This window comes from Heloderma suspectum, chromosome 2 (assembly GCF_057233095.1).
Source record: "Heloderma suspectum isolate Gila_16-S chromosome 2, 16-S_ref, whole genome shotgun sequence".
In the NCBI taxonomy this organism is placed as follows: domain Eukaryota; kingdom Metazoa; phylum Chordata; class Lepidosauria; order Squamata; family Helodermatidae; genus Heloderma; species Heloderma suspectum.
Window position 1 is genome coordinate 382,353,670 of NC_139459.1, and position 26,247 is coordinate 382,379,916.

The 26,247-nt window shown below is 46.9% G+C and overlaps 2 protein-coding genes across 2 annotated transcripts in view; both read left to right on the forward strand.

Annotated features, from left to right (window-relative positions):
- The window catches only part of LOC146356375 (uncharacterized), a 980,383-nt gene that overhangs the window by 252,161 nt on the left and 701,975 nt on the right, over positions 1 to 26,247 (forward strand). The gene's annotated exons all lie outside the window — the stretch shown is intronic.
- LOC146356381 (vomeronasal type-2 receptor 26-like) lies at positions 3,137 to 26,121 on the forward strand. The gene is made up of 7 exons (XM_084840498.1): positions 3,137 to 3,203; positions 5,419 to 5,599; positions 12,816 to 13,107; positions 14,933 to 15,742; positions 17,079 to 17,306; positions 21,049 to 21,175; positions 25,211 to 26,121. Exons 3-7 carry the CDS (start codon positions 12,961 to 12,963, stop codon positions 26,119 to 26,121), a joined length of 2,223 nt encoding a protein of 740 aa, XP_084696624.1. The 5' UTR covers positions 3,137 to 3,203; positions 5,419 to 5,599; positions 12,816 to 12,960.

Here is a 26,247-nt window from a genome sequence, read left to right on the forward strand (position 1 = left end):
ATCCTCAGAGGTGAGATACAGATGAAAGGAAGGGAGGGAGGGAGGGAGGGAGGGAGGGAGGGAGGGAGGGAATTCCTTGATTGATTTCTTTTCCTGATAAGACAGAGGTGCCAGATTACTTGATCATTCAAAGAGGAAACAACAAGCAATGACCTCAACCATCATACCTTCATTGGATTAAGTTGTAGGTCCTTGAGAAATGTTTTTGTATATCTCTGAACATTATTTGAACTATCAATACTTAAGAATAAAAGCATTGATAAGGCACACTTATCATTATTTTACTGAGCCCACATATTTGTTAACTAAAGTTGATGATACAAAAACAAAGTTTCACCCTTTCTACTGTCTCAACTGTGACCATAATAATGAAGAGCGCTTTAACTCAGTCCCTTCCTCTATTAGCCTGAGGGAATGGAGTTCTCTCCCTCTTTCTTTGGCTATGGATTTGGAAAAGCCCCTGGAATGGTTGACAAAAACAGGCTGTAGACCCATTTATTTCCTCTCCAATGACCAAAGCAGAAAAAGGCCATTCCCAGCCCTGTCAACCAAGATCCTTTCAACTGGAGATGCCACAGATGGAACCTGGGCCATTTCACATAAGAAGTATATGCTCTGCCACTGATCAGTGAAAATTGTTAAATAGGGGATGCAGATATCAACAACTCTATTTGAAAGAGTCAGGCTGTTAGGTACATGTTGCCTAAGATTTTCTGCTCTGAGTGGCAGCAACTGTCCAGGGTTTCAGACACAAGTCTTTCCCAGCCCTTCCAAACCCAGGGGTCTTTGCAAGCCCTGGAGATCTGGACTGAACCTGAAGCCTTTTGCATGCAAAGCAGGTGTTGTTCCATTAGGCTCCAGCCCATCTCTGTAAGATAAGCAGAAACTCAACAACAGTGGAAGAAGGGTGGGGAGGGACCATCTGGGGCTCTTGAAGATGGGTCTGAGGCACAACTGGAATATTCCCAACATCTGCTGTGACCTGAGCTTCTTTGCTCAAGAAATTGGGCAGCGGGTGCTGGGACCTGATGCAATTCCTTGAGCAAAGGAGCATATATTTCTCATGTGGAAAGGCCCAGGTTTGGTCTGTGGCATCTCCAGTTGAGAGGATCTTTGTTGACAGGGTTAGGAAGGACTCTTCTCTGCTTTGGCCATTGGAGAGGAAATAAATAGGTCTATAGCCCACAAATTTGTTTAATAACATTGATGATACAAAGACAAAGTTTCACACTTTCTACTTTCTCCCCAGGACCATAATAATGAAGAACCTTTTCACTCAGTGCCTTCCTCAGTTAGCTTGAGGGAATGGAGTTCCCTCTCTCTTTCTCTTGCTATGGATTTGGAAAAGGCACTGGAGTGGTTGGCAAAAACCCAGACCCCCACTGCAACTGACCAGCCTCCTCCCAAGGAAAGAAGGGGAGTGCAGAAAAATGAGACTTTAGCATGGTCTGGAAATGCCAGCTTTGGCTTTGACCCTGAGCGCATCTATCCCCCACACCGAATTAGAGGTTTCTCTTGATTTCAGTAGGGAACAGCCAGAAGGGAGGGAGGGAGGGAGGGAATATGGGGAACCACACACACACACACCCTCCTCTTCCTGAATGGGTAAACAATTGCAGCCTTAGTGCTCTATGATATGCTGAACTAAATGATAGATATAATGGAACTAATCTTCCATGGTTAGGATTTCTAGAAGTTCGCTTCTTTCTGTCTGTAGGAATGAGAGATCAGCATGAGAAAAGAAAAATAATGGAATTGGAACAGGTAATAATCACTAACAGCACACATATATTATCCACAATATATGGGTTGGATCTAAGGATGTATAACAATGCCCCCCCCCATGACATCCTGTCCAGGTGGGGTTTGGCATGGGGAAACCCAGGCTGAATGGGCCCGACATCCATCAGATTTTGTGGGGCGGCGGCTCTCCTCCATTCTAAACAGTGCCATTAGCCTATTGTTGTGAAATTACGGCAAGAATTGCATAGTTTATGGCATTTGCAGCTGTAAAGCACTTCCTTTGATATACATGGTGACCACTGCAAGCAGAGATGGGTAATGAAGAGACAGACACAGGTGCATGGATGCCAATCGGGCCACATTTCTTGAATATCTGCAAAGGGGAAGCCTAGGACAGGCACTAAATGGTGTCAGTCGCTAGCTGACACTGCAATGGGCGAAAAACATTCACAGCCTGTGGAGTGGAGGGTCATAATCTCTGCCCCACAGAGCTACCCTTTCAGGGAGGTAGACCTTCCCTATCACCACCCCCAGGAAGCAACACACATGGTGGGTGAGGTGAGTCAGCCTCACAGGTAACCCTTGTCCCCGGATGGGCTGCAAAACCCAGAGCGGAGGCCTCAGGCGTCACCTGTCACCAGAACAGCGCCTCTGAATTCTCACCATCCCTATTTTCCTCCCCATTGCCCATCCTATCAGGCACCGGGAGTTACAAGCCTATTGAAACTCCCCCCTCCTGCACTGAAGAACATCTTGCAGGCCCCTTTGTAGGGATGTACGAATCCCTTACCTGGCTCTGCGCAGGGGCATCCGTGGGGGGGGGGAGGCGCTCTGTCCCTCCCCCCGGAATCCTTGACGGTGGGGAGGCGCTCTGTCCCTCTCCCTGGAATCCTGCCCGGCCAGCTCCACTCCACGGCCAAGCCATGGAGCCACCGGCCGGCTCCAGCCACCCGCAGCCAGACATCCAGTTGCTGGGCAGCCCGGCAGGGATGCAAATGGCAGCTGTCATAGCCGCCACCATTTGCATCCCTGTATTCAGTTGTGATAGGCTACGTAAATATTTACGTAGCTTATCACAGCAGAGGGAAAAACCCCAGCGTACGCAAATGGCGGTAGCTGCCACCATTTGCATATGCTGGGTCTTTTTCCCCCCTTGCCGTGACAGGCTACATAAGTATTTAGGTAGCCTATTACAGCAGGGGGGGGGGGGAAACCCAGCATACACAAATGGCGGTAACCGCTGCCATTTGCGTACTCTGGGGTCCCCCCCCCCGCTGTGATAGGCTACGTAAATACTTACGTAGCCTATCACGGCCTCCGCAGGAATGCAGATGGCATCCCTGCATTAGCCGTGATAGGCTACGTACGTATTTACGTAGCCTATTGTGGCTATTCAGAGGAGGAAGCGAATGGCGGCCGTAGGACGGCTGCCATTCGCAAAGCAGCACAGACGGGAGCAGGTAAGTGCTTCGTCCCGCATGCCTTTCGTAGGTTGGGGGGGTGGGGGCTTCATTCTGCGATGGATTTTGGGGGGGGTGAATGCACTGGCATTCAGCCTCACCGAGATCCATCGTGGAATTCTCTGACATCACTACCCCTTTGTAGATCCCACAGGAATATGTCATTGCCTAAATCGGACAGGTGCACACCATTCTGTCTATAAAGCTCCCCCCACATCCAAACAATTTCCGCATGAGAGATGATCCCATCACTGTTCAAGGGCAGCCCCAAGGCTGTCTCCCAGTTCACCTTCTGATGGGCCTTTTCCATTGCCTTTTGGTTCAGAACATTCCTCTATGTAATTCTTGGGAGCACACAAGACCAAATATATCCCCGGCCAACTGTGCCAGATAACTTAGAAATGGGCCAAGGCTAGCAGGATGAGGTCCTTGCCTTTCAAACAACCCAGGTCGTTCCCCCCTAGATGCAGCACCAAATCTGTGGGGGGACATGCACCACACCTTGATGGAACAGAGTGGGGAGGAGGCGCTCCCGCTGCATGCCACATCTGCCAAGCCACTGAACACATGCGCACTGGGACAGTCCATGCTGGGATCCATAGCTTCACCTGTCAGCCCTTCGGCCAGCCCAGAATACCATGCTGTGACCACATATGAGCACACGCACATGTTCACATCCATTGCATCCATGTAAGGAGATAAAAGAGAACAGTAAGCAACAGGAAAGGAAAGACTAGTCCCTGGCATCAATGGAAAGTCTGCATGTAAGTTCTTAAGGCCTTGGAGCACCACCAGCCCACTGCCTTCACTTGATCTGGTGAAGAAACCCAAAGACATGGCTGTAGAAGAACCCCCAATGCAGAAAGAATGTGCCCCAATTGGTATTTACCTAAGCCTAGAGTACTCGATGCCAGCTCAGTAACAGTCCAAATTGATATTTAGTAAAAGGGGACACATCAGAATGACAAAAGAGTGGGCCAACCATCACCCTTAGGTCCAGGAAAGCAGCTGATGCCCTGATGGGGCATAACTCTTCCATCTGGCAGGGAGAAGAGACACCACTGCGCCCCTAGCTAGTTGGCCAGGCATAGATTTCCTTAGCTGAATCTGGACAATAGCATGATTGTGCTCAGATGTCAGAATATCTCAGGGCCCTCTCGTATACATCACTTCTGGATGCCCAGACCAGCTCTGAGATCCTGAGGGCCCCAACGAAAGCCATTAAGGCAGCTGCATGGAACAATGAAGCCTCATAAGTCGAGGTACGAATTGATGCCCATAATCTCCCAAGTCCTAAAAGGACATCTGTTGAAAGGGGGTGCCTGGAGTCCACAGTTGCAGGTGATGTCCTGGCCCTGCCCTGGATGGTGCACTCCACCCTGAAGTCTGCATCCCAGCAGCCACTGGGAGTGACAAGCCTATTGCTTAGTCAAACTCCCCCCACCTGAGCTGAAGGACTTCTCTCAACTTCTCTTTGCCGATCCAACTGAAATATATTGTCACCTAAATCAGACAGGGGAATGCTGTCCTGTCTATAAAGCTCCCCCTGCATCCTAATAATTTCAGAAAGGAATATAAGAAATGAGACAATGCCCAGTTGATGGAGCAGAATATGTATTGATTCAGAATCTAGGTAAAATTTTGTAAGGAGATCCTCATCAGTTCTTTAGACAAATTGTAGGATAGCCAGAAAGCATTCTGGTTCAGGGCCGCCTTTTAAGTTTGCTATGATGACATCTTCCTACATGAGCAAGTGTTGGAGCACGATACACACATGGACACATGCATGCACACAAGCATGCACACACACACCCATCTACACACTCACTCTCACTTATACATATGATGCAATAGGTCTAATAGCCATTACAAACAACATAGCTTAGAAAAACCCATGTAATAACAGAACATAAAACAAGAGTCTAGTTAACACATCTCCTACACAGTCAACTGCGTTAGCATTCAGAGTGACTACTAGGGATGTCATCAGCACCTCATATGGGGGTGGTGTCTGATGGACTCCCCCCACTTGGCCCCCCAGACCCTGTTTGTGGACCGTGAGCACTGCAGTGTCTGCAAGCGTACAACAGCCGCCCGCTCCTTCCCTGAGATACAATTTTGTGTAGAAATGACGGTTCGGGTTGGGAATTGGAGTGTTGCACAGATTGCAGCAATAAAAGGGTGACTTAAGCAACCATTTATCACCATTTTACAGCCACAATCTCCACAACATTGCTTTATGGAAAGACCCGAGCCGCCATTTCTACACAAAATGATGGCCCGCAGGAGGAGCGGGTGGCCCCGTTGCGCTTGCCGGTTGCTCGCCGAGCTGTCGAACCGTGTGGCAAGCGGGTGAGGGCAGCGACTCAGCGAGTGACCAAGGACCCCAGATGGAGGTGAGTCCATCCATCCCTAGTAGCTACACTAATATCTTTTCAAGCTGTAGCAAAGTATCTCCCCTTCATGGATCGCTGCCTTGTTGTGGCAAAGGGGCTTGCGTAACTCAGTGAAGCCATAAGCTATGCCGTGCAGGGCCACCCAAGATGGACAGGTCATGGCAGAGAGTTCTGACAAAATGTGGTCCACTGGAGAAGGAAATGGCAACCCACTCCAGTATTCTTGCCAAGAAAACCCCATGGAACGTATCACAAGGCTAAAAGAGATGATGCCGGAAGATGAGACCCTCAGGTCGGAAGGTGTCCAATATACTACTGGGGAAGAGCAGAGCGTATTTCCAAGTAGCGCCAGAAAGAGTGAAGCGGCTGGGCCAAAGCCAAAAGGACACTCAGCTGTGGATGTGTCTGGTGGTGAAAAGAAAACCCGATGCTCTAAAGAACAATATTGTTTAGCAACCTGGAATGTCAGATCAATGAATCAAGGTACGCTAGAGGTGGTCAAACATGAGATGGCAAGATTGAACATCGACATCTTGGGAATCAGCGAACTAAAATGGACAGGCATGGGCGAATTTAATTCAAGTGACCATCATATCTACTACTGTGGGCAAGAATCCCTTAGAAGAAATGGAGTAGCACTCATAGTCAACAAAAGGGTGGGAAAAGCAGTACTGGGCTCCAATCTTAAAAATGATAGAATGATCTCAGTATGAATCCAAGGCAGGCCATTCAACATCACAGTGATTCAGGTCTATGCCCCAACCACTGATGCCGAAGAAGCTGAGGTTGATCGGTTCTATGAAGACCTACAACACCTTCTAGAACTAACACCAAAAAAAGATGTCCTCTTCATCATAGGGGATTGGAATGCTAAAGTAGGAAGTCAAGAAATCACCAGGATAACAGGCAGGCATGGCCTTGGAGTACAAAATGAAGCAGGACAAAAGCTAATAGAGTTTTGCCAAGAGAACACAGTGATCATAGCAAACACTCTTTTCCAACAGCACAAGAAGCGACTCTACACATGGACATCACCAGATGGTCAATATTGAAATCAGATTGATTATGTCCTTTGCAGTCAAAGATGGAGAAGCTCTATACAGTCAGTAAAAACAAGACCTGGAGCTGATTGTGGCTCAGATCATGAGCTTCTTGTTGCAAAATTTCAGCTTAAATTGAAGAATGTAGGGAAAACCACTAAACCATTCAGGTATGACCTCAATCATATCCCTTATGAATATACAGTGGAGGTGAGGAATAAATTTCAGGGATTAGACCTGATCGACAGAGTGCCTGAGGAACTCTGGACGGAGGTCCGTAACATTGTTCAGGAGGCAGCAACGAAATCCATCCCAAAGAAAAAGAAATGCAAGAAAGCCAAGTGGCTGTCTGATGAGGCTTTACAAGTACCTGAGGAAAGAAGGGAAGTGAAAAGCAAGGGAGAAAGGGGAAGATATATCCAACTGAATGCAGAGTTCCAGAGAATAGCAAGGAGAGAGAAGAAGGCCTTCTGAAATGAACAATGCAAAGAAATCGAGGAAAACAACAGAATGGGAAAGACTAGAGATCTCTTCAAGAAAATCGGAGATCTCAAGGGAAGGTTTTGTGCAAAGATGGGCATGATAAAGGACAAAGAAGGCAGGGACCTAACAGAAGCAGATGAGGTTAAGAAGAGGTGGCAAGAATACACAGAAGAACTATACAGGAAAGATCTGAATGTCCCTGATAGCCATGATAGTGCAGTCACTGAACTTGAGCCAGACATCCTCGAGAGTGAAGTCAAGTGGGCCTTAGGAAGCATTAGTAACAACAAAGCTAGCGGAGATGACAGTCTTCCAGCTGAGCTATTTAAAATCCTAAAAGATGATGCTGTTAAAGTACTGCATTCAATATGCCAACAAATTTGGAACACTCAACAATGGCCGCAAGACTGGAAAAGGTCAGTTTACATTCCAATTCCAAAGAAGGGCAACACCAAAGAGTGTTCAAACTACCACACAATTGAGCTCATTTCACATGCCAGCAAGGTTATGCTCAAAATCCTAGAAGCTAGGCTTCAGCAGTATGCGAACTGAGAACTACCGGAAGTACAAGCTGGGTTTCGAAGAGGCAGAGGAACTAGAGATCAAATCGCCAACATTCGCTGGATCATGGAGAAAGCAAGAGAATTCCAGAAAAACATCTATTTCTGCTTCATTGACTACGTTAAAGCCTTTGATTGTGTGGATCACAACAAAATGTTGCAAATTCTTACAGTGATGGGAGTACCAGACCACCTTACCTGTCTCCTGAGAAACCTGTACGAGGTTCAAGAAGCAACCGTAAGAACCAGACATGGAACAACTGAGTGGTTCAAAATTGGGAAAAGGATTACAACAAGGCTGCATATTGTCACCCTGCTTATTTAACTTATATGCAGAGTACATCATGAGAAACAAGCCTCTTGTTGAGGGTGAAAGAGGAGAGTGCAAAAGCTGGTTTGAAACTCAACATTAAAAAAATGAAGATCATGGCATCTGTCCCCATCACTTCCTGGCATATAGAAGGGGAAGAACTGGAAGCAGTGTCAGATTTTACTTTCCTGGGCTCCAAGATCACCGCAGACAGTGACTGTAGCCATGAAATTAAAAGAGGCTTGCTCCTTGGGCAGAAAGCTATGGCAAACCTAGACAGCATAGTAAGAAGCAGAGACATCACCTTGCCGACAAAGGTCCGTCTAATCAAAGCTATGGTTTTCCCAGTAGTAATGTATGGCTGTGAGAGCTGGACTTTAAGGAAGGCTGAGCGTCGAAGAATTGATGCTTTCGAATTGTGGTGCTGGAGAAGACTCTTACGAATCCTCTGGACTGCAAGGAGGTCAAATCAGTCCATCCTAAAGGAAATCAACCCTGAGCGCTCATTGGAAGGACAGATACTGAAGCTGAAGCTCAAATATTTTGGCCACCTAATGCGAAGAGAAAACTCCCTGGAAAAGACCCTGATGCTGGGAAAGACTGAAGGCAAATGGAGAAGGGGACGGCAGAGGATGAGATGGCTAGATAGCATCACCGATGCAATGAATATGAACTTGAGCACACTCCGGGAGAGAGCGCAGGACAGGAAGGCCTGGCGTGCTATGGTCCATGGGGTCACGAAGAGTCCGACACGACTGAATGACTGAACAACAACAACAACAAGCGAAGGATCTGTTTTATATGTAACGTAAGCATTTCAATCTGACAGTAAACAGTTTCATGGTTGCTGTTTAATTGCTGGTCTTCATAATTCCTGCTCTTCTAGGACTGTATTTTAGTTGTTTTCATTAGTTTAACTTCTAGCTTCTAGTTCTATCCATTTCTTGAGGACATGTAAAGATAATGTGCAACAGAAGTGTTGATACAACCCAGCATACCAAAGTGGTTTCCCTGCCATGCTGTGGTGTATAAATAGTGCTTCCCTGAAAGAAGTAACTGGTGCCACCTGGGCTCACTAGGACTCAAGTTCTCATTGGGGCCTTTCCAAAATCTAGTATTCATTTCCAGAGACACAAAAACTCTTCGCACTTTTTCCTCAGTGCTCCTTCTCTGTATTGCTACATGGTGCCCCGTTTGAGGTGTGTCAAGAACTGTCACCCCGAATATGCCAAGGTGTTCCAGGAAGGAGAGCCAACTTGCTTCTATGCTTCTTCTCCATGTGCAGAAGGGACAATTTCCACTCAGGGAGGTGGGTGACGTTAGAGGAAAGGGTTTCCATTGGGAAATACTGCAAAAGTTTGTGCCTGCCCAATGGTATCCCCTATGAATGTTTTTACTTTTTTTCTTAATCACGTTTCAGTTAATCCTCAGAGATCTACAAAACACTCCTCAATGGCCTACCACATAATGGAATTAAGGTCTGAAGGTCAAGTTCTTGCATACTATTTGCTTTTTGAATGACTAAGTAACGTAGCATCTCTGTTTTTATCATGAGCAGAATTAAACCAAAGGATTGTTGCTTTTTGAGAAATTTCTTTCTTTCTTACACTTATAAACACCCAGCCTTTCAGGATAAACTCCTACCAAGGTTGCTTACACATCAGGCAACAATACATTAGGTTTTTTTTTTTTTTTTTTTTTAAACAGCATAAAGCAAGATTAAAAAACAGGGAGCTTCAGCTACTGCTGTCAGAAAATGCTCGAACTGAGCGATAAGCAGCAACTAGCACTAGTGATTAAAAAGTCTAAGGTCAAGAGTATCAGTCCAAGGGCAAGAGAACTTGGGTTTTCTGGAACACATCACAAAACTAGTACAAAACTTTGGCATAGGTTCAAGTGATATGAGAATGTGGATTCTTGCCACCACCAGGCCACGACTAAGGGTGTGACATTTTCACACTTTTGGTGCTGGCACAAAACTCAGGAGCTATGGTACAAAATGGCTCAAACTACCACAAAACATTGGCGTAGATTCTGAGGTGATATGACAGTGTGCACTTCTCAGCCCTTGTCAGGGCAATACCTAATGGTCGCTTGCTTTCCTTCTTTCTTTCTTTCTTTCTTTCTTTCTTTCTTTCTTATTTCATTTCATTTCACTTCACCTCACTTCACTTCATTTCTATACTGCCCAATAGGGTAACCTCTCTTTTCAATGTCTGTTTCATGCTTCAGGTACTGACACAAACCTGTTTCATGCTTCAGGGATTTGTTGCCCCAAATGGCACAAAACTAGCAGAAAAAATTATCATGGGTTTAGAAGTGATATGGGAGTGTAGACATTTTCACATTTGCTGGGCTGCACCTCAGAGTACATTTTCACATCTCAGGTGCTGGCACAAAATTCAGGATTTGTGGCAAACAATGGACCCAAACTAGCACAGAAACCTGGCAGATGTTTGGTGGAGATTCTAGTTCAGGGCGTTTGCAGTTAACAGAGCCAGTTCAACAGAATATTGACAGATTTAACCAGGATGAGAAATCATACTGTGATTTTCTTCCAGGATGTAGCCCTATTAGCTACAGTGCAGGATTAATTTTCTTCAGAGATCTCTGCAGACGTTTATATACATTAAGACATCCCCGCAAAGAAGTCCCATATTCAGCGGCGAGACACAAAGCTCTACTTCTTCAACTAAAGCTACATATATTTTATATGCATCCTGAAAGTTCATCTCCTTGAGAGTCATTCTATAGTCCCTGGGGAGTGTCCCAGGAGCAACAAGATGGATAGGGAAACCCTCCTGAGGTCAGAGACAGCACTCCGAACTCAGAAGGGGGAGTCAGGGATCCGATCCCAGACCACTCCCCCTCCTGCTAACAGTGTGGCCCCTCAGATGTTTTTGGATTGCAACACTCCAACTTATGGAGGGCCACAGATTCCCCACCCCTGGTATACATCCTAATGGATTTTCTTGATCCTGGCTTTTTTTGGGGGGGGGGTCATTCTCCAACAAAGTTCAGGCCATGGTCACAGCCCGCCTTTGCCAACCCACATTAGAAGATGAAGCCTCATTAGTGACTTCTCAAAAACATGTTTTTCTCGAGCTCTGCACCTGGGGCTCAAGCCACTCCAAGAGTCCATGAAGACGCACAGGTGATGCTTCCTCTGGTAAAACTCAAAAACATTGTGATTCATTTGGATTCTTGCCAAAGCTCAAGCGATTTCTGTCTTCTGGAGAATCCCTTTGAGACCAATGACTTGAGCAGCAGAACCGAAGGCAAGTTGAGGCAGCTCCTTGCACTATGCCTGAAAAGCCGGGTGTATTAAAAAGGTCCGGGGCTACCTGTGCTGAGATCCATGGCAGCCTGGGTCGACCACGACTGTGCTGCAGTTTGGTGGAACTCTCTTTCAGCTCAGAACTCATTGTATTCATAACGAAGCTGCAGCCTCGCACTTGCAAGACTTTTCTGGCTTCTTCTGACCAGCTGACTTTGGAGCAGAGAGGACCAGTCAGAAGGAGCAAGACTGCAGAACCACCATGGTATCACTGCCGCTCCTGCTGCTGCTCCTGCTGCCTCATGCAGCCTGCAAGACCCAAAAGGAAGAATGTCCCTTGGATCCAATCAGAAATCAAATGGGAACACTCAATTACTACCGGCCAGGAGACTACCTAATTAGTGGAGTCTTATCTTCACAATATTTTAAGTATCTCCAGCCATACATCTTTTCCAAGTCCCCTTCCACCAGGGTTGATTGGTAAGTGGTGATGATTAAATGCTTCCCAACCTGGACAGCCATTGGTCCCATGTATTGGAAATGGCCCATATTTCCTCATACCCTTGGTCATTGCCCCTGTGGTGCCTTTTGAAGGAAAATTTGGAGCATCATTTTGGAATGCCTCCAGGAAGAAGAAGAAGAAGAAGAAGAAGAAGGAGGAGGAGGAGGAGGAGGAGGAGGAGGAGGAGGAGGAGGACGTATGACCTGTGTATTGCCTAAAAATTGTCCTCAAATTAAGGCCATTGTGACTCAGAGTTCTCATTCTCTACATCCAGAAATTTTCATTGAACATGTGTGTGTGTGTCTGTGTGTGTGTGTGTGTGTGTGTGTGAGGCTTGCCTAGTGTCAACATTGTTTTCTTTTTGGAGCCAGGTCAAGAGGTTTCTCTTCTCTCAGGCATTTGACAACAAATGATGAGTTTTTAATCAGGTCCTCGTTTCATCCTATGGTTGTTTGAAGTGGTTTAAGTCAATGTTGTCTGGCCAGTATAGAACTGTGTCACTCTGTTAGCACAAAGGACATCACATTAGCAGAGACCACATTCTGAACTATGTGGAGGAATCCAACTAATGTGGCATTGTTGCGAGCGTGGTTGTGCACGGGGTTTTGCATTACGCTTGTGCAACCCATTGGGTGATCTGCTGAGCAACTATTTTGCACCTGCTTTGCAACCGGTTGTGCAATGAAAGCTTTGTCTACCAGCATTTGAGTTTGCGGAACATCATCTCTGATTTTATGTAAATGACTTTACACTTTACATCATGTATTGTAATTTCTGTACAGTGCCCACAGATTCTACATAGATTTTGTTCTTTGAATGCTCTGGACTTGCCCTCTCCAGGAAGGAGCCATAATCTCTCCAACTCTGTTTTTAAAGGCAAATGGGTATTTGTTTCCTTGTAACAACATTACGTTTGCTGCTCCCTACAAACATACAAACCGTTATGTGAGGATTGGCTCTTCTGAGATTTATTTGACCTTAAAAGTGCCTTAGTTTTATAAAAGGAAGTAAATGACATTGTTGTTTTCCTTGATTGTTTTGCAGTCTGCTAGGCCCAAGGTACTGGCACATCCTGTCCTTCTTGCTTGCCATTCAGGAGATCAACCAGACTCCCAGGCTCTTACCCAACATCACCCTGGGCTACAACGTCTATAAGTCCTATTTTGATGGAAGAACCACTTCCTATGCGATGCTACAGCTGGCTGCTGCTGGGGAAAGCAATCTTCCAAACTACAGCTGTGGGAGAAAGAATCACCTGCTGGCTGTCCTTGAAGGGGCTGAATCTGACCTCTCCATCCTGATTTCAGCCATGTCGGGCATCTACAAAATCCCACAGGTATGAGTTGGGAATGGAGAGGATGAGAAGTGCAGGGAAATGAGAGCTGAGCACTTGCTTGGCTTGAATTCCACTTCAAGGTGCCTCTGCCCACTGGGGAAGCTGGTCCTCTGGAGTGTGTGCTGGAGGTTGGTAGTAGCAGTGCTGAAGCTTTGGAAAGGGAGCCAGGGCATCCAAAAGTGATGTTGGAGAAGGAGTTCTAGCCTCAGGAGCTGGAGTGGTGGGGCAGGTGCCTAGGGACCACAGCCTCAGAACCCTTCTCATCCCAACTTCTAACCACTTGGTGGCACTGGCATGGAAACAGAGCCAAGCCAGCATTTGGCTCCCAGATGCAGTTTTCAGCTACCATGTTAATGACCCATTGACAAATCGTTCAGGGTTTATCCTGACTTTACAGGGTCCTTAAGTGCTTGTCAAAAAGATTCCTTTCTGCTTGCTGCTGAAGTTACACTAGAACATAGAGAAGTTGGCATGGCACACATGAGAACAGGGGAGAAGCTAAAGCAGAGGTGGACAACACGCATACAGCCCTGTTCTGGTCAATGCCAGGATTCTACTGCTGCATTTCCCCACAGCCTGCCAGCCTGATTATGCTGGGAAACATGATGCAGTCTCCCTGCACACTTTTCTTTCCCAGCAGAATCACTCAGGGGTTACTAACTTGTTCCATGCATTTCAATGGACCTATGCAAAGTAGGACTTTCCTTGGATTCTACTCTTTGATTTTAGCTGTGTCACCGTTTCCGATGATAGGGGTGGGTTTTAGGCCCAGCAGGCTTCCATTACAGACAATGCACTCCCAGACACATTTTTACCTCGAATATCAGAGGCAACCTCAGGCCACTGTGTGAGCAGAATGCTGGACTAGATGGACCCTTGGTCTGATCCAGAAGGGCTCCTCTTATGCTCTTATGATCTTCTTATGATGTTTCCCACCTCTGAGCTAAAGTCCCACCCCCACAGCCTTTTCTGCTAATATTGTCAAGTCAGGGCTGTAATACCTGAATGAGGCTCTAATGTGACCCCAGTGTGTTTGACGGGCTGTGGGGTGCCTGATCCTGCTATGAACCAATTTCAGCTTAATGACCAGATCTCGTGGCAATGGTGCCTGTGGACTCACACATATGCCCACGCCTGCACTAAAATCATAGACCTACACCATTTTCAGCTCATATTGCCCCTTGTTGGCCATAATTCACAAACTATGCTCCAATGTGTCCCCAAAATGTTCCAGCAATGGAGTTGTGTGTGGGAGGACTAAATCTTCCCTTTACAGAGGGCTCACTTGAGGCAAGGAGCAGATTCAACCTACATCTAGAGGTTTCTTCAGCTGTACAGCTCTACTGTATTTTGGATGAGTGAAAGCTTAGCATTCACTCCTGTTGGCAAAAGACAGGGAGTGCTTTGGGGTGCTGTTGTTTGGAGACAATCTGCAGTGGCTTGGGCTCCACTCAAGGAACCTAGTGTCCTTGTTTGGAAAGTCACATGAAGAATGGCTGCACCAAAAAGGATCCTTGGGATATTTTGGCACTCCACCTCAACACATATCAACCAGCTCTCATAGTGACATACATTTTGTTAGATATTAATAGTTTCTGGTCAACAATTATTTGATCTTTATTTTTTTGTATGTTTGTATGTATGTATGAATGTATTTACTTACAATACATTAAAAAAAAACAAGGTATGAACAATTCCAGCAAAACAAGTACTGGGCAACATAAAACCAAATTAAAACCAGCACTACAATAAAAACAACAACCACACAATATCTTTTTTAAAAAAAGAACAAAAGTAAGCAGTAGTATTTTCCTTTCCTCACTAGGTGAGTTATGGCTTTGTTCCACATGTTCTTAATGATAAAATGGAATTCCCATTTGTTTACCGGATGGCACCAAAAGAAGAATCCCAGTACCCGGGGATCGTCCAGCTCCTCCTCTTTTTCGGATGGACGTGGATTGGACTCTATGCTCCAGACACCGACAATGGGGAGAGGTTCATGAGGGCCTTGACACCCCTCGTGATCAATCATGGGATTTGTGTTGCCTTCTCAAAAAGACTACCACGAAATATCGTGTACCAAATGTCCGGGAATGAACTACCTGTCATATGGAGAACAGTCAAAGTAATGGTTTTCTACGTGGACTCTCATTATGGCTTTATTCCAATGATCCTTATACAAAGAAGACTTGAAATGAAACAAACTGGGGCAAAACTCTGGATCACAACAGCTTCCCAGGACATGAACATGATCTTGCTTGATAAACCTTCTTTCTTTCCATTTCTCCATGGTTCTTTGTCCTCCATAATGAAGACCCCCAAAAGGACAAAACGTGACTACTACGAACCAGTTTCTTTTGCTAATGCACAGTTTTGGGAAAGAGCCTTCCACTGTTTCTATTCACAGCATGTGTTATCCAAGAAACATTGGACACAATGCACAGAGAAAGATCAACTGGACATGCTGCCCCAGGAGGAGATAGAAAGAGCCCTGTCTCAAGACAGCTACAGTATGTACAACAGTGTCCAAGCTGTGGCACATGCCTTAGATGCTGCATATTCATCCCAAGCGGAACAGATGTTGACGGTGGGTGGAGGAGGCAGGCTGGAACATCAAAGGCTGCAGCCATGGCAGGTATTCCCTTCTCTTTCTGCAACACCACCTCCAGTGGAGGCTGGTGGGTCCTATTTCAGTGGAGCTGAGAATCTGCTCTTGGTTTCAGTCACAACCAGTCTGACTCTAAAGGAGCTATCCAGTGTGCTGGACCCTATTCCCAAATGGGTCCATCACCTTGGATAGCTCCTGTAGAGTTCTGACTGATTCCCAGTGCAGATTCACAGCCCTCTTGAAATAGGACCCACCAGCCTCCACTGACCACCACAAATGGCCAACAAATGGAAATGACTGAGCCCATGTTAAAGCACGTAATCATGCCCACTGTGTGGCAGTGGGAGAGCTTATTTTGATGTCCCCTTTGCCACCTCACATAGTCTCCCTGGGGAGTTATTCTGAGTGGTCCAGAGATTATTGCTGCACTTTCCTAAAAAAGTTCCCCTAGACAATTCAGGAAGGAGTGGTTACCTTTTCTGAAGAACTCTGAGGAGAAAGTAATTTGTCTTGAATTTAAGACTGCTGTTGTAGCGGATTCATTTGGGGTGTCTCCTGCCTCCTCTTCCTGATCTTGCAAGATCCGTTTCATTACTGTGCTTGATGAAGTGGGCAGGGCTCTTGCAGCGAGGCCCCCAATCATGTCCCCTCTCGACCCTTGCCTGCCATGGCTAGAAAAAGGAAGCTGGAGCCCAGGGTTGGAGGTGGCATGTTTGAAAGCTCTCGACTTCCCTTCTCAATGAATGAGGCACCATCTCACCATATTTCTTTTTAAATAGCAAGTGGATGTTTATTTAATATTTATTTGCAAAGATATATTTTTTTTCTATTTCTATACCACCCAATAGCCAAAGCCTGCTGGGTGGTTCACAGAAATTACAAACCACACATCCAAAATAATAAAAATGGAATCTAATGTCTTTATCATACAATTAAAAACAACAACAATGTAAACTCTAACACATTTACAGTAAGATAATAAAGCTGATAAAAACAACTGAGATAAATGCACCACAGTATGCCATGATGTGCCTGGGAGTAGAGGGCAGTCTTAACCTGGTGTCAAAAAGATGACAGTGTTGGTGCCAGGTGGATTTCCATGGGGAGAGCATTCCAGAATCTGGGGGCTACCATTGAGAAGGCCCTCTCCCTCAGTGCCACCTTCTGAGCCTCCCTCAGAGGAAGCACGCAGAGGAAGGCCTCAGATATTGATTGCAGTATCCAGGTAGGTTCAAGTTGAGAGAGGCCTTAGAATCTGCGAAACACAGATGGAACAGATTTAACACAATCTGTACATCCCTAGAAAAGATATTGAGTATGTTTTCATGTTTTGAAAGGTTGGCTGTTTTTTCTGTCATTCTAGCTTCACACTTTTTTAAAAGGCGTCCAGTTTTCCAATGCTTCTGTGAGCAGACTGTATCTGGATAAGCATGGGGAGCTGGGAGCTGACTTTGAATTCATCAATTGGGTGCTGTTTCCCAATTTGACTCGTGGTCGAATGAAAATTGGGAGTATACGGAGAGAAGCATCTGGAGACAGAAAGCTCACCATTAACACAGAAACCATTGTGTGGCCCAGGCATTTTAATCAGGTAGGGGAAATGTTTAGTGTCATATTTTAGGCTTGTGGCATCTGTTAAACTCTAATAATATGTGTTTAATGCCAGTGCTGTGCGTGTGAAATCTGAATACCAAAGTGAATCAAGGGTGCTTCAGGGGAACTTTGGTAAAATCCAAAGTGGATCAGCCCAGCACCAAGGCAGTGCGAAGTGAAGTGGGTCACTGCAAAAGTGCTTCGGTTCACCCTGGAGATTCGGAGCTATTCTGATGCCTACTGAAGCCCAGACAGCCTGTCTCCAAATGTGTCAACTTGTGGAAGGCCAGAGGGGGGGGAGAGGGGGAGGGAGTGGGCTTTGGCCAATGGCAACTCTAGTTGTCAAATTAGGGCTGAACTTAACCCAGCAGTCTCCAATCAGTGGCAGTGGTGGAGAAGGGGTCGTGGGATACTTAGGAATGTCAGAGAATTCCACCACGGATCTCGGTGAGCCTGAATGCCATTGTATTTGGCCCCCCGAAATCCATGGTGGAACGAAGCCCGCCCAGCCCCTCCACTCCACAAAAGGCGCGCAAAACGGGACACCTACCTGCTGCCATTTGTGTTGCTTCGTGAATGGTGGCCACGTCCGAAAAAAAGGGGACCGCAAATAGCGAAGTGGGCGCTATTTGCGTTCCTTTTTTCTTTGCCGTAATAGCTTGCATAAATATTCATGTAGGCTAAAACGGCGGGAAAAAAAGGAACGCAAATGGCGCCCACTACGCTATTTGTGTTCCCCTTTTTTTTGCCGTGATACCTTACGTAAATATTTACGTAGGCTAAAACAGCAAAAAAAAGGAAACGCAAATAGCGGCTGCCATAGCCGCCATTTGCGTACGCAGGGGGGGGTGTTCCGGAAGGCTGCCCAGCGGCTGGATGTCCAGCTGCAGGCGGCCCCAGCCGGTGGGTCTGTGGAATTGCGGAGCCGGCCAGATTAGGATTTCGGGGGGAGGTGTAGGGCGCCTCCCCCCCAACACCAATCACCCCGTCGAAAAGCTAAGTGACTTTCGTACATCCCTAGTGTAAGTATTTACGTAGCCTATCACAGCAAAAAAAAAAAAAAAAAGGGAACACAAACGGCGGTGGCTACAGCGGCCGCCATTTGCGTTCGCTTTTTTTTTTGGCCATGATAGCCTACGTAAATATTTACATAGCCTATTACGGCAAAAGAGAGGGTAGGGATGTACAAAAGTCACTTACCTGGTCTCGCAGCTTGCTTTGCGGTGGGGGGGAGGTGCTTCGCTTCTCCCCCCGAAGTTCAGGCCGGGGGGGGAGGCTTCCTGCCTCGCCCGGCCAAATTCAGGCTGGGGGGGGGAGGCTTCCCGCCTCGCGTGGCCAAAATTCAGGCCGGGGAGAAGCACCCCGTCTCCCCGGCCGCGAACAGAAAAGTAAAAAAAAACAAAAAAAAAACCGCCCTGTGATAGGCTACGCGACAATTTACGTATCCTATCATGGCTAGATCTGCAAAGTCAGCCGTGATAGGCTACGTTAATCGTCACGTAGCCTATCACGGGTGACTTAAAAAAAAAAAAAAGTGCGTACGCAAATGGCGGCCCTCATAGGGAGCCGCCATTCGCCTTCCTTATTTGGTCGCTGTAGTCTACGTAAAGATTTACGTAGACTACGGCAAAAATAAGGGCAACGCAAATAGTGTTGACCTTATTTTCGCCATAGTCTACGTAATCTTTACATAGACTACAGCGACCAAATAAGGAACGCGAATGGCAGCTCCCTATGAGGGCCGCCATTAGCCATACCCACTTTTTTTTTTTTTAAGTCACCCGTGATAGGCTACGTGACGATTTACGTAGCCTATCACGGCTGACTTTGCAAATCTAGCCGTGATAGGCTACGTTAATCATTACATAGCCTATCACGGGGGCATTTTTTTTTCTTTTACTTTTCTTGGAATGGTGGCGGTGGCAGCTGGTCGAAAGACCGGCTGCCGCCCCCGCCCCTGTCGAAGCCCTGCCGGACCGCCGCTGCGACCTGTCCACCGGGAGCGACATTCGGGAAAGGTAAGTCCCATCCCGTGGGGGGGTGTGGGGTGCAGGGGGGGTGCGGAGAATTTCTCCCCGAAACTACTTCAGGGGGCCGAATACGTTGGCACTTGGCCCCCCGAAGTTTCAGTGAGAAATTATCTGACACCCCTAAGAGAGGGGCAGAAATGGCGTAGTGGCCACCATTTGTGCCCATCTCTTTTGACGTAATAGGCTATGTAAATATTTACATAGCCTATCATGGCCAAAAGAAAAAGGGAACTCAAATGGTGGCTGCCGTAGCCACTGCCATTTGTATTAGCTGTTTGTTTGTTTTTGCTGTGTAGGCTACGTAAATATTTATATAGCCTATCACAGCAAAATACAGGGACGCAAATGGCAGCAGCTATGGTAGCTGCCACTTGCGTCCCTGTGCAGGCTGCCCAGCGGCCGGATGTCCGGCTGCAGGCGGCCCTGGCCGGTGGCTCCGTGGAATTGCAGCGGAGTGGAGCTGGCTGGAGAGAATTTTGGGGGGAGGGATAGAGCACCTCCCACCCACCGTAAATGTCGCCCTTCGAAAAGGTAAGTGACTTTCGTACATCCCAAGGGATACTGTATATATTGGAGAGATCAGCCTGTGTTTGTTTCATTGCGAGAGAGAGCTTTGTTCTTCTTATTCTTTCCCACCCAGCCCTTTGCAATTCAACTATTCCCTTTCTTTCTCTTCCAAATTATGTATTTAAATCCAAAAATATTTAAAAAGTTATTTAGTTTCCTCCTTTCTGTGGCTTGTTTTTGCCCACCCCTCCTACCTTTCTGACTTATTCTACTCTTCTTAAGTGTTTTCTCACTCTCTTTCTTTCTTGATTATTCATCAAAAGAATAAAAAACTAGGAAAAATTTACAGAGTAGTTTTCAATTATTTTTTCAGAGTTTTCCAGGTAGATACCATATATATATATATATATATATATATATACACACACACACATACACACACACACACACACACACATATATATATATATATATATATATATATACATACACACACACACACACACATACACGCTTTCCTTTCCTTGTTCTTGGCTCCCCCCCCCCCCGCTATTCTCAATTTCTGGATTCCTTCCCTTCCTTTTTTGGAACTCTGTCTCTTTTCCCTAAAAAACAGACAAAAAACAACAACACACTTTTCTTTTCTTGTATGTAGTTCTTTATTTCCTTTTCTTTTGCTCTTGTGCATCTGTGTGCACACGCTTGTATTGCGGTCAAGCAAATAGTGTGGGGCTAAGCACACCACACAAGTCCACTTTTAAAATATGGTGAGCGAATCTCATTTATTTATTTATTTATTTATTTATTTATTTATTCATTCATTCATTCATTTCATTTCTATAGGGCCAATAGCTGATAAGCCGAAGCTCTCTGGGCAGTTCACAAAAATTAAAACCTAAAAGACCACAGTTAACAATATAAAATATTACAGCATTAAAACCTCAATAGTTTTGCATCTGAGTTTATTTTTTTCTTCTACTTGTCACCTTTCAGTTTTGCACTCTGTGTTCAGTCTATTTATGTAGAGAGTTGGATATAAATGCTGAAACAAAGAAATGAACAGGCCAAAGAGCATCCTAAGGGTCAGTTGAGGTCGCTGGACAAGTGATCTCATCAGGTCCTTTCCAAAACAGATTATTCATTCCAAGAGACACAAATATTCCTAACATGTTTTCCTTTCCTGCTCCTTCTTTTTATTGCTAGACTGTGCCTCGCTCCAGGTGCGTTGAGAGCTGTTGCCCTGGATATGCCAAAGAGGTGCAGGAAGGAGAGCCGCCTTGCTGCTACATTTGTTCTCCATGTGCAGATGGGACAATCTCCGCTCAGGAAGGTGGGTGACCTCAAAGGAACCAGCCAGCTCACCCTCCTGTTGCTCTTTCTTGTGGCAGCCTTCTTCTCTCTTTAGTTGCGTCAGGCATGGTATTTCATTTATTATTGTTATGAAGATGATGATGGTGATGATGACGATTAATTAAGATTTATTCTTACCATTTCCTTAGAATTATTTTGCGGTGCTTCAACTCTGGTTGAAACCAAGGAGATGCTCCCAGCCTGGTCTGTATATGGGTCGTCCAGCCAGAGCATATATCCTCCTCCTCCTCGTCCTCCATACTTAATTATCATACTAGGCGCTAGGGATGGCAGAGAATTCCGCCACGGATCTCGGTGAGGCCGAATGCTAGTGCATTCGGCTCCCTGAAATCTGTGGCAGAATGGCCTGCCCCCCACCCCCCCGTGGATCCCCCCTGGGATGAGTCTTACCTGGGGCGTATCTTCCAAGCGGCGGAGACTCCAGCGGCGGCTTCGGCGGCGGCAGCGGCGGTGGCTGGTCTTCCGACCAGCTGCCGCTAGGGATGGGGGAGAATTTCTCCCCGAAACTTCTGGGGGCCGAGTGCCAACGCATTCGGCCCCCCGAAATTGGCGGTGAAATTCTCCGCCCCCCCGCGCCCCCCCCCAGGATGGGACTTACCTTTCACGAATGTCCCTCCCGGCGACGGGTCCCAGCAGCGGTTTGTCGGGTCTTCGTCAGGGGTGGGGGTGGCAGCCGGTCTTTCGACCGGCTGCCGCCGCTGCCATTACACGTGCAGTAAAAAAAAAAACCACCCCCATGATAGGCTACGTAACGATTAACGTAGCCTATCATGGCTAGATTTCCAAAGTCAGCCGTGATAGGCTACGTAAATCGTCACGTAGCCTATCACGGGTGACTTTGGAAAAAAAAAAAAAGTGCGTACGCAAATGGCGGCCCCCATAGGGAGCTGCCATTTGCGTTCCTTATTTGGTCCCGGTAGTCTACGTAAAGATTTACATAGACTAAGGCAAAAATAAGGGCAATGCTATTTGGAAATCTAGCCGTGATAGGCTACGTTAATCGTTACGTAGCCTATCATGGGGGTGTTTGTTTGTTTTTTCGTAGCCGGGTAGACAGGGCGCTTCTACCTGGCCTGAATTTTGGCCGGGTGAGGCGGGGCGCCTCCCCCCCCTCGCATGAACTTCGGGGGGAGAAGCGAAGCGCCTTCCCCCCACCTCGAAGCAAGCTTCGAGGACGGGTAAGGGACTTTCGTCCATCCCTAGCTGCCGCTGCCGCCATTTCCAGTTTTGTCGGTGTTTTTTTTTTTTTTTTTTTACAAGACATGATAGGCTACATAAAGACTTATGTAGCCTATCACGTCTGGCTTAAAAAAAAAAAAACGCATACGCAAATGGCTGCAGCAATGGCCACCGCCATTTCCGTTCCTTATTTTTGGCCGTCTTAGTCTACGTAAATATTTACGTAGACTAAGACGGCGAAAATAAGGGGAATGCAAATAGCGTAGCAGACGCTATTTGCGTTCCCCCTTATTTTTGCCGTCTTAGTCTACATACATTTTTATGTAGACTAAGACGGCCAAAAGTAAGGAATGCAAATGGCGGCAGCTGTAGCCACCGCCATTTGCGTACGCCCGTTTTTGTTTTGTTTTTAAGCCAGACGTGGTAGGCTACGTAAGTCTTTACGGATGTCCGGCTGCTGGCAGAGCCTGCCAGCAGCTCCGCGGAATCCCTGTGGAGCGGAGCCGGCCAGCCAGGATTCCGGGGTGCAGGTGTGGAGCGGAGCCCGGTAAGGGGAGTTTCGTACATCCCTACTAGGCACTGCCCGCTTTCCAGAATCAAGTTGCCCCTCAAGAGTCACAAGCCCTGGTGGGCAAGACACTGTCCTGCTTGCTGTTTGGAGAGTCAGATGCCCCCCACAGGCAAGGCACTGGGAGCTTTCAATGCTCTGTTGTCCTTTTTTCTGCCCCTGGCCACTCTCCTGTATACCCTCTGGAGAGAGCCTTCTGCTCTCCAGACTATGGTTGGGAGGTCTCACACCCAATCTTCGCTTTGGGCCAAAGTGCATCCCAGTTACCCTCCACCATCTCTGCATTGCATTCAGGAATCAGAGTACAAACTTTTTAACTGTAGGACCTATAATGTATGCTTTAGGAGATAGAAAAAGAAGAAAAGAACAATAAATAAATATTACCAACTGTCAGGGTGGACACTGAGCCCATAGAATCCCAGAGTAGTTCTGATTCTGAGGAAGAGCAACCGCTCCTGGGAGAGGAGCGCGCTCCTCTTTCCCAGGGCCAAAAGCTGACGGAGATTCCTCCCACCAGCATTCCTAGCTTAGATAGCAGTCCTGGGAGTGACAGAGTGTGGAAAGCAGACTTGATGGACGCGCGACGCCGACTCAGAGAGCGGCGCCAAATGGAGGGCGTGGAAAGGAGGCGTAGTGCCCAGTTGGCGCACAAACAATGGCTGCGCCCAGAGGATCCAAGGGAAAAGGGGAGGGACTCTCCCTAGTCCTTAAGTTCAGGGGTCTGCCAGTAATTCCCTTTCAAACGGGGACCAACTGTTCCAACTTAGGGCATAGGTACTCTGCTGCTCATATCTAGTTGCTAATGGTAGAGTTGTTAAGTTGTAAAACAGGAATAAAGCTTTGAAAAGAATCCCTTTGTCTGTGTCTGGACTTGGCTACTGGATTAGACTGAGAGAGGCCTCCAAGGAGCCCTTGACACCAACACCCACTTCCTCCCTGGCACCAGAATTGCCCTCCCATGGATGATCCTTGAAGGGAAGATAACTCATCCCTTTCAAATTCTGGGCCTCGAAAGAGTCCTGTATTGTTATTTGTCATCACTTCCCTGGGTCACCAGGTGGACTACCCCACCCTCCAGCCCTTGGGCAACTGAGAGGCTCACTCACTCACCCTTCTGTTTCTCTTTATTACTGTTTGTTTCTGTCATTCTTTGAGTCTGGACAGGAATCACATTGCCATTCCACAGTCTGACATAAACCTCAGCCCATCCGCCTGCCCGCCCCGCTTGTCCCAAAGGTACTATAATGGATTTAATGAGCCTTTCCCAGCATCACTCTTATGCCCAAGTGTATGCATGGCTTATCTTTTGGACAAGCCTTGCAGGATCAATCAGGTTGCCTGCCCACCCTGTGCCCTGTGACCCATGCCTGGGTGAAATAGCTGGGTTTGGTGGCTGTGACGCCACAAGGCCATAGCTTATTTTCACCGCCCAGCAGCCAGGGGTGTCTGTCTTCCAGCATCTGCCTGCCTGCCTCTGCCTGCCTCTGCCTGCCTCCGCCTGGCTCCGGGCTTTCACTTAAATGGACACCAGCTCAGTGGAGCTAGGTGGTCCAAATGTTTTTCTTCTCCAGAAAGGATTTGCCCTCTTGCTTTGACTCATGTTTGTCCCATCATTAACTCGCCTCAGAGGTGGTGGAGCGGTCTTACAAGCAGAAATCTCTGAGATGATGATGGTGCCCTTTCGCCATAGTATTTCCCACCACTAGTTTTTGTGGAGAAAATCAAACTTTAGCTGCACCCAGAACAGCAACCAGGGGGTAAGCTGCCCAAAGTTTGGTGGAGAGTAATGCCCTCCAGGTGGGGTGGTGGAGGATGGCCCAGATGATTCCAAACACTCCTGTGAATCCTGGAAAAAATTACATCTCTTTGCTGTGAGAGTTTTGGTGGAGAAAATCAAACTTCAGCAGTGCCCAGCACAGCAACCACTGCTCTAAACTCCCTGAAATGGGGCAGGAGGGGCGCCCTCCAAGAGGGTGGGGAGTTTGACAAAAGTCATGCATACATTGTAAAAACTGAAAGAAGTTATGGACATTTGTGTTTTCCATGAAAGTCAAAGGGAAAATGTCAACAATGAGTTATCTGGATGTCCGACTCTCGCTTCGAATCTGGATCCACGTTCAAATCACCCCAAACTGGAGTAGGGTCTGTCAGATGATCTGAAGCAGCATGCAAGGCATAGTGGGGGGTCTGTGCACACCATAGTCTGAAGGATGTTAGTCATGCTGAAGAGACTCTTCTTCTTTTCAGATGCAGACCATTGCACCAAGTGTCCAGAAGATCAGCACCCAAATAAGGATCGAGATGAATGTGTCCCCAAGGATATAACTTTTCTGTCTTATAATGAAATGCTGGGGTTCATTCTGATTTCCTTTGTCCTATTCTTATCTGTTTCAACAGGTTTCATTTTAGTAGTCTTCGTTAAATTCCTAGAAACTCCAGTAGTCAAATCTAATAACCGGGACCTTTCCTACATTCTCTTAATCTCCCTCCTGCTTTCCTTCTTGTCCTCCTTCCTATTCATCGGCTGGCCAAGGAAAGAGACCTGCCTTCTCCAACAAACGGCCTTTAGCATCATCTTCTCTGTAGCCGTGTCTTCTGTGTTGGCCAAAACGATCACTGTGGTGCTGGCCTTCCTGGCCACAAAGCCAGGGAACAAAATGAGGAGATGGCTAGGGAAGAGTCTTGCAAACTCCATCGTAATTTCTTGTTCCAGTATCCAAGTTGTCATCTGCACCATCTGGCTGGGCATCTCTCCACCCTTCCCTGACTCTGACATGCACTCTCAGCCTGGACAGATCATCCTGCAATGCAAAGAAGGATCTGTGACGATGTTCTATATTGCTCTTGGCTACCTGGGCTTCCTGGCTGCCATCTGCTTCACGGTGGCTTTCTTAGCCAGGAAGCTGCCTGGGGCCTTCAATGAAGCCAAGCTGATCACCTTCAGCATGCTGGTCTTTTGCAGTGTTTGGGTGTCCTTTGTGCCCTCCTACCTGAGCACGAAGGGGAAATACATGGTAGCTGTGCAGGTCTTCTCCATCTTGGCCTCCAGTGCTGGTTTACTGAGCTGCATCTTTCTTCCCAAGTGCTACATTATTTTACTGAGACCTGACCTGAATACAAAGGAATGTCTCATAATGAAAACCAAGCCTGGCATCTGATCTTTAATACTAGAGATGGGTTAGAAATCTGGTCTGAAAAGGATCGATAAGAACCATAGCTTCTGGTGGGGGCAAATGTGGAATGTATGTATGGCCTGTTGCTTTCCTGTGGGATGCAGGTGGATC

What these genes read in the sequence shown, in the direction of transcription:
- LOC146356381 (XM_084840498.1), top strand. Translation starts at nt 12,961, where the DNA reads ATGCTACAGCTGGCTGCTGCTGGGGAAAGCAATCTTCCAAACTACAGC. An exon ending in AAAGGCTGCAGCCATGGCAG is followed by an intron (nt 15,743 to 17,078) that starts GTATTCCCTTCT and finishes CTGTCATTCTAG; the next exon opens with CTTCACACTTTTTTAAAAGG. An exon ending in GACAATCTCCGCTCAGGAAG is followed by an intron (nt 21,176 to 25,210) that starts GTGGGTGACCTC and finishes TCTTCTTTTCAG; the next exon opens with ATGCAGACCATTGCACCAAG.